The sequence below is a fragment of the Mercenaria mercenaria genome, chromosome 11 (genome assembly GCF_021730395.1).
Source record: "Mercenaria mercenaria strain notata chromosome 11, MADL_Memer_1, whole genome shotgun sequence".
Lineage (NCBI taxonomy): Eukaryota > Metazoa > Mollusca > Bivalvia > Venerida > Veneridae > Mercenaria > Mercenaria mercenaria.
The window spans coordinates 61335999-61344891 of NC_069371.1; the positions used below are offsets into that span (position 1 = coordinate 61335999).

Here is an 8893-nt window from a genome sequence, read left to right on the forward strand (position 1 = left end):
CATATCTTTCTTAAAAATCTGAAGCTCCTCAAGATTAAGTGGAAGATTGGACTTAATTTCTAGAACATTTTATTTTTTAATTTTACCACTATCGATTGTGAAAAATATATGGTAAAGACTTTTCATTTTTACAAATAAAATGTATGTCACCGGCAAATTGACTGATTCGCGCTTCTAGAGAAGAATTATTTGGTGATGGTAGTCTATACCCTGAATACTTGTACCTTTCCGTATCGCACATGCCATAGCTTCCGCTTGAATAATGTAAATTAGGGGAGCGACCGGGCATGCAGTTGTGTATTCATGAACGAGACATAATCCTTCGAATTTTCTATATAAATCATGTTTTGAATCTCAAATTTTGAATCCATTTTTAAAACAACAATAAATAAAGTATCCAAATTCTAAAGTCTTTTTCTACAACAAAATAGAATTATTAATCTAAGCATTTAGTTTAAGAGAATTACACTGATATAGCATTTGCTTCATTTATACTCATAAGTGTAGTTTATTCCCTGAAATTGTAGCCAATATTGCTTCACTATTACATTTACCCGCAATTAACCTTTGTTACATCGGAAATGACTTAAGTGATGTAGTTTGTTAATCTTAAAAATTGAAGCTCCTCAAGATAAGTCGCAAGATTGTGCAATTTTAGAACATTTTATTTTTTTTTAACTACGATTGTGAAAAATATATGGGACAGTCTTTTCATTTTTACTGCAGTTTCTTGTTTGAGAAATGGGGCAAACATTTCCCAATAATAACAGTCTCATGTTAGAAACAGAAAAATGTAAAAACAATCATAGGTCACTGTGCTTGTTTAGGAGTTATCTGCCCCTAAAGCTTGAATTTTTTTCAAATTTGCATATTCGAGGGCAGGTAACTCCTGAACAAGCAAGGTGACCTTCGATTGTTTTTTCATAATTCTGTTTCTATCATGACACTGTGTTCATATACAAAGTTTGAACAAATTCTATTATTGGGAAATTTTTTACCCAAAACTGCCGCAACCGTCCTTAAGTTCCGAAATCAGACTGCTTCTTCGTGTTTTGCTTTTTAAACCAATCAAACATGGGCAAACTTATCTAAACCCAAATCGCTGACTAATGACATCTATGGTTATGGAAAGTACATTGCGTTTTATAATTTGCGAAATCATGCAGATATTTCATGGTCATTTTATCAAAAGTATGTCTTAAGAAAGTCATAAGAGTATCAAAACATATTCAATCTTTATGTACAGATTGTTTGTAAATCGTATTGCTGTAAAAAAAAAGAGTAAAAATGATTTAGCATCTATAGATTGTGTTATATTCGCGGTGGTTTAATCTTACCTAAATTCGCGAATAATGGCATACACGAATTCAAAATATTCACGAATAGCCTGAATTTGCCCGCGTTGAGACTCAGTATCTCTAATTCTAAGGGCTCAAGCGTTTTACTTCGAGGTAACCGAAATTTGACTTAAGATGGAATTTTTTCACTTGTTTTGGGGACGGGATATGAAAATGTCTTCGAGATAGCCGGAATTTTGGGATAAGCTAGTTCGCGATATTGAGTTTTTAATGTATTTGTTTATCAAGTTAAACGTTATAGATTCCAAATTAAAGACGACTATCCAACAGGAATAGTCATGGTCCAAGACGTTGGGCCGGTGGTCTAGTGATAACACGCTTGATTGTCAATCCAGAGTTCCGGGGTTCGGATCCCGGTCCAGACACTGGAAATATCCGAGGTGTCTCCTACCTAACTAAGAGGCCTGTACTGGTTCTTCCCAGGAAAGACGGCTTTGCGTGTATCGGTGCTATACACCGGGCACGTTAAAGAACCAGACTGTCTATTCGAGCTAGGCCAAGTTAGCCGGACAGGCCTGTATCTAAAAAGAATTTCTCTCTATCTGCTCTATCTGTTCTGGAGGCTTTATCTCACTCTGTTCTTCTGGTCAGATCGCTCTGTGTCTGTACTAGTAGAGGATGAATTTCGCGCCCTGTGCGACTGCGTTTGCTACATATACAGCGCCTTTGAACGTGTTTATCATGAAAAGGGCACTATATAAATCTGGTATATAATAATAATAATAATAATAATGATGATAAAGTTCCAACAATGCAGATTTCCTGAACTTGTATGGATGTGTAACTAATTAGCATTTACAAAATTATACATAGATAAAAGGATACCTGCCAAAAACCTTTAGTTCAGTTTGATCAAAATTTGTGGGATTGTTCCTAACAAAAAAGAGGAATACTAAGGGTATAAGCGGACGCAGTCATACTTTTACAAATCAAAGGCTTTAATGCAGTTATGATCCAGTCTTTTAAAACATGCATCATGTATATATGCAGAATGACCAAATTTGGTTAAAGGGGCCGTGCCAGCTAAAGTTTGAAAAGAAATCACACAAAAATGAAATATCACATTTGATATAAAGCACCTATAATCTCCCCAAATCCTAATATATTATTGGTGTTCTCGATATATCAACAAATACTAAACCGTCTCCTGGGTCATGACATTTTCCGGGACTTTCGTAACTCACTTATCAATAACAAATTTGCACCCATTACATATACTCTCATCTACTTTACCATTACTTACTTCATATTTTGTTCTCATTTTGCGAGATTGCTCTGTTTAATGCTATCGACTCTGCTCCAAAATTTAAACTTTGGAGGAAGTCAAACGAAAGGATCACCTGACAGTTCCAGAATACATTGCGGACATTATGATTATCGCGTTGTCAAGCTAGGAAAGTCCTTTCTCAATGTACTTTACTGACATGTATTAGCGCATTTCTTTATGACAAATAAGCGTTCATGGAGTAATATAAGGAAAATATTACCTGTCAATTTTAAATTTTAAAATAGTCTGACTTGCTTCATTTAAGATCGGACCGGAAAAGTGGTTGCAACGAAAAGTGTTGAAGATTGAAGGTTGGACAGAAACAGTCCCCTCTCCTGTGATATAAGCTGTACATTATGTAGTGAAATTCGCTTTAAGCCTGACAACAATAAAGTTTATTTTCACATGAACATATACACGGGTACTAAACAGTGCCTGTGGTACCGCCTGTGCCGACGAGGAATGAAGGCACTTCGCTTCCGGTACCGCAGGTACTTCGCCAATGTTTACTAAACAAGCGAGATCGGTGAGTGATTTTTTTTATTTTTGTCATTTTGTTACTCCATGGAGCATTTTTTTAAAAACCGGGGAATGTAGCGGGGTGTAGATATATCTTATGTACATATCCATGCTAAATATAGTGGCAAATGATCAGTTTCCTAGAAACGCAAGGACAAATAAGTTGGGAATGAAACGTGGATTGTTTCACATCAGCGAGTGTTTAGACTCATTTCTATTCGCTGACCCAAACCGTATCGGCTTTGCCGTCGTAAATTATATCTATAAATGACATGTGATCTGCAAAACATAAACACATAAAATGTGTCCAGAAAATTCCGAATATGAACGTTATGCCAATTTTGGAAAAGTGCATTTATTTTCACATGAATATATATTACATAAAAAGTACATAGAAAAAGTAACACATACAGTACAGACAACGGGGATAAAACGAAAACAAAATACAGTGAGACAGTGACGTATTGCCTCGGAACGGTCAGAGGTAAAACATTGTTCCGACTGTCGGAAGTTTAAACCGGAGGTAAGGTACGCACTCATTCTTAACTCCAATCATGTTTTAAAGTCACAGAACAGTGTAAGTAAAACTTACCTCCGTCAGTTACATCGTTAACACACGCAATGATAATAGAAGGCATGATATGTAAAACAGAAAAGGTGCTCTTGTTGATTTATTTAAAAAGAAAGCCTAAAGAACAATAAATGTATGTTCTAATAAAGTCCTTTTTAGGAGAAAGCGCTTCAAGAGAAACACAATTAAGGGTTCGACTTAAGTTTGGATGTTTTCTGAAAGAAGCCAAGATGTTAAAGAGAAATGATTAATATAGTTAACTAAACTAGTATCAATTAAAGGTTTCTATGAATTATGTTCGCTTTTTGTCTTTTATTTCCACATCTGACATAATCACATCATAATCAGTCAATTGTTAGTATAAAATTCATTCTTGAAATCCACTTCACGCTACTGTGAACTTTTTTATGTTTTTATTAAGTTGGTTTGTTAATGATATATAGAACAGTTCTTCACATACCCACTTTAAAAAGGATAATTGTTTTGAGGTCTTTAATAGATAATTGTTGATAGATTAACAATGCGGACTGTATTCAGTTTGTATAATTTTCAAAAAAAATCAGTGCGCCGATTGATAGGTTTTTAACTGTTCTATTTGCAGATTTTAAAGAAAAGCATGAAGGAAACAGAAGGAAATAGCCGCTGTAATAGGATCTTCAGAAAGATACAAGCCAATAGTATCAAAGAAGACGACCTAGGAAAAGCCAAATCCTTTCGAATATGTAGTTTACGACGGCCTCACATGCGCGCCTTTCATACGTCTTGGTTCTGCTTCTTTATTGCTTTTACAGCATGGTTTGGCATTCAGCCACTTCTACCAACGATAAGGAAGGAACTTGGTCTCTCTAAAAAAGAAGTTGCACGATCCGGTATTGCAAGTATTTCGGCAACACTGGCTGTTCGTATCTTTGTTGGTCCATTGTGTGACAAATTTGGTCCAAGACGAGTGATGTCTGGTTTGCTGATAGTAGGTGCCATCCCTCTAGCGTTTTCTGGTTTAATAAAAAATGGAACAGGTCTAATCATAGTACGACTTTGTGTTGGTATACTTGGAGGCTCGTTTATACCTTGCCAATTCTGGACATCTGCTACGTTCAATGTGAAGATCGTTGGTTCCGCCAATGCCTTTGTTGGAGGCTGGGGTAATCTTGGAGGAGGGTTCACGTTCATTATTATGCCTGCCCTTTTTAGAAATGGTCAAGATATGCGGGGCGGATGAATTCCTTCCTTGGACAATTGCTCTCGTCATCCCAGCCGTTATTCTCATTGGATTTGGTCAGTATAAACTTAACATATATATTATATATAAAACATACAAGAAACACGTTGATGCTATATCTACGTATTAACTACATTACCCAAATTACTGACTTTTAGTTTCCGCTTTTTCTATTGTATGTGCGAAAGTGCTAGGTGCTTGTACTCAGATTTGAGGACTTATGATAGTGCATGCATCTGCGGCCATTCTTCCTCATTAAATGTGGTCGCCATATAGGTCCATCATGTGTTTCTACTCAGATTTGAGATTTGATGATACTACATGAATCTGCGGCCATCCTCAATCATTAAAATTTCAAATGGCGTACGTGCTATTTAAACAAACAGACTTTACTATTTGTTAAGTTGTATGTATTTCCTTTTCAAACGCAAAAATATATAAAAAGCGTTGATATAATTCTTTTTACCCTAATTGTACATGGTGTTTTAGGCATTCTTATTCTTTGGACCTCGGATGATTGTCCACAAGGTAAATGGTCGCTTAGGAAGCTTCCCGGAATGGACATCTTTGTTGCAGCAAAACCAGTTTATGAAGAGGTTTCTTGTGTAGATGATGACAACGTTCAATATGCAGTTAAAACTAAACAGCAAGGGATTGATAACACAGACCTTGAACTGAATGAAAAGCGTGAGTTCTTATACAACGTACAATATTAACTCACTAGGTTAAATTTACATCTCCATTTTTATATTCTTAAGGAGTAGAAAATTTAAATGATCGAGCTGAAATATTTGTGTGTGATAAGTACATCTTCAGTGTACATTTATGTTGTGTGAACTACAAACCTAAGTTAATAAAAAGTATTTGATGCATGTGGAACATGTTTATAATTGTACATTTCTATGATATGTTCAGCGATAAACTAAATTTCCTCTACGAAACCATATCTGAGTACAACGTTCCATATGTACAAGATAGTCCGGACGATAGTAAGTCAGTTCTCAAGTATTTTTATAACAAAAAGCTCAACTCTTTTTCGTTTCATGATTTAATACCACTTTACGATTTACAGGTCATGTCTCCTTAGTCTATATATCGTTATAGAACTGTTCGTTCATGTAACAAAAACCTAGAGGCTATATCCAATTTTAAGCTACATCATTTACTTAATAATGTCATTACGCCAGGTATTTTTACATGACATATTATTAGGGGCAAAGCCTTTTCCGTGTAATGAACACAAGGTTACTTTTCAAAAGTATTTCAGTGATGTAACGGCGGGTAGTTAACCTAACCAGTGTTCCTGGATTCTGTACCAGTACAAACCTGTTCTCCGCAAGTAACTGCCAACTTCCCCACATGAATCAAAGGTGGAGAACTAATAATTTCAGACACAATGTATAGATGCAATACACCCGGCAGGTTGAAGAACAAGGTTGTCTACTAGTATTTGCAAAGAGCTAGGCTCAGTTGGCTGGGATGCTTGTATCTAAAAACCTATCCCTCTCTGTTCTGGGGGCTTTCTCTCACACTGTTCCTTTGGTCACATCGCTTCTGTCTGTACTGGCAGATGATGGATTTAGTGTCCTGAGTGGCTGCCTTTTACATGGGATATTAAAAGGCATGCTCAAAAGAATATGCAAGCACTGTGTTGTTGTTTTTTTTTCAATGAGAAAGCAGATATATTGTTATATCATGTTCAATTTATTTATTAAGTCGCTAATATGACCGTGTAATGCCGATAATTACATACATCATTGTCAAGTTGGTTTGTTAATTGTAATCTATTCACATGTTCACGTCTTACGGGGCTAAATTTGAGAGGCCAATGTTAACTGATAAATGTATGTATGAAACATTGATTTATGTTAACTATTTTTAAATAAGTTGATTTGTGATATGTCTTGTTGACATCAGGCTAATAGGTGGTTGACAGAACAGCAGTTACTGAGGTTTCTGGCAAATAGCTTATAATTTTAGTTTGTTTCATGTACGATTATTTAAATATGATTTATTCATTTTATGTGGCTAACATACTGGCAGAATAATGCCTTCATAAAATTATTCTTTTGACAGACACAGAACATGGTTGTGGAAAGCATTGGATCTGGGACAAGATCTGCTTGATTGTAACGGTGGCAGTTCTTGCCATCCAATACGGTCTCTGCTTTGGTGTTGAAATAGCCGTGAACACATTTATGAACTTGTACTTCATGTATAAATTTGAAAAGGAAGATTGTGAAGAAGGTTCACATGACGTTATGCAAACCAATAACACCACTAACCTGACAACCGCCACAGTCTTTGCACCATCAGATGATCCAAATACATGCAGTATTTTATCACAGAACTCTGCAAGTCTAATTGCTTCCCTCTTTGGTTTGATGAATTTGTTTGCAAGAGCTCTGGGCGGAATATTTTCCGATTTGTTGAGGAAATACTTACAAATCCCTGGTCGGCTACTGGCGCAAATAATATGTATGACTGCAGAAGGTGTAAGGCTGATTGTATTTAGCCGAATGGAGACAATACCTACAGCAATTATCTAGTGCTTACTAGGTTTGTCGTTTACCCATAAACTCGCACATTTTGTCTGAAGTACAACAATCTATGTTTCGGCCGTTCGCTTCTCATATAGCATTCTACATCCAGCTCGATCCGTGTATGGTCTTGTATTTGCAGGGAATTATACGTAGCGTTGCTGTAGGGAGGAATGCAGGTGCAATGATTTGGAATACGATATGGTTGAATCTGGTTGATACTGATCCTAGTCGATGGTTTCGACTTTTAGGTATATTTGTTCTTTGTGGAAATGTGTTGACATTCATTATTCCAGTGCAGAGAAAGCGAATACGGAATGTCTTCAATAGATAAATATTATAACAACTTCCACTGTCGAATATCAGTTATGTTCATTTATTGGAGCTTTTTGACGTTATATTAATCAGCTATTCATTCGGGTGTCCCTTTCACCAGCTTCTGTGGCAGACCTTTACATGGTTTTCGTTATAGTTTACATACAACATTCACTTAATTTCCTCTTTGATATACAGTTTCAAGATTATCTTTAAATTTCTTTAACACTATTATACTATACGGTGCTTCTACTATCTAATCGGAGCTTTATCAAATTTAATGTGTCAGTTATTCATAAAGGTGTCCCTATCAAACTTTACTCAGTTAAAGCTTTACTATTTGCTCTTTCAAAACCTCTGTAGATTTTTCTATCGAATATTATAAACACATAACCAAATATCAAGTGGGCCACATTTAACTTGATGGAGACTGCAAAGTTATAATTATTTTCCTAGTAAGTGTTATCACTCATGCTTTTATACGGAAAAAAGTCCCTAAAATCATATCAGTTACAATTTGCATTTTATTCAGTTTAAAAAGACAATATACAACCTTTTCAACCTAATTTGATTTATGACCATTATTTCCACTGCCTACGTACAAATTTCTGTGTCTATAAATTAGGTCGGAATATTGTCAGCTTTAATTGCTCAAATGGTGTATAAATGCCTAATTAGTGCACAGTGCAGCATAAAATGTGCAGAACATATGGAAATTTATTCATGATCAAACAAGATTTATTAATGTGAAACGCATATATTACCTTCATATAAAGCACAATTATAATATGTAATGCAAATCAGTTTAACTACGTGTGAACAATTTTATCTCTCATGCTTTTTTAATTAAGAGTACCGTTTTATGTCCTCTGTATATTATAAAGGACTTCGAAGTATAACTATTGAAACAAATAATAGACGTGACTCTAATTATTGTAAATTTTTAAATATAGGTCTTTAAATGGGTGAAATATTAGAAAGTGTATATATCCGGTCCTGAAAAGTCTTGATTTCACATGTGTGAAAAAATTTTTCGTTAAGGCATATTCTCACTGTATAAAAGTCATAGTATCACAAGATTTAAGATTAAGAAATTAATTCGTT

The 8893-nt window shown here is 35.3% G+C and overlaps 1 protein-coding gene across 1 annotated transcript; it reads left to right on the forward strand.

Annotated features, from left to right (window-relative positions):
- Positions 1–2087: 2087 nt before the first annotated feature.
- Positions 2088–7483, forward strand: LOC123531998 (uncharacterized). Its single transcript, XM_053518135.1, has 4 exons — positions 2088–3151; positions 4317–4990; positions 5424–5621; positions 7011–7483. The coding sequence occupies exons 2-4, from the start codon at positions 4837–4839 to the stop codon at positions 7481–7483; spliced, it is 825 nt and encodes a 274-aa protein (XP_053374110.1). The 5' UTR covers positions 2088–3151; positions 4317–4836.
- The last annotated feature ends 1410 nt before the right edge of the window (positions 7484–8893 follow it).

Bases quoted from the DNA above. Each gene is read 5' to 3' on its own strand.
- LOC123531998 (XM_053518135.1), top strand. From the start codon at position 4,837: ATGCCTTTGTTGGAGGCTGGGGTAATCTTGGAGGAGGGTTCACGTTCA. The intron at 4,991-5,423 runs GTCAGTATAAAC...ATGGTGTTTTAG, and splicing joins CGTTATTCTCATTGGATTTG to GCATTCTTATTCTTTGGACC. The intron at 5,622-7,010 runs GTGAGTTCTTAT...TTCTTTTGACAG, and splicing joins CCTTGAACTGAATGAAAAGC to ACACAGAACATGGTTGTGGA.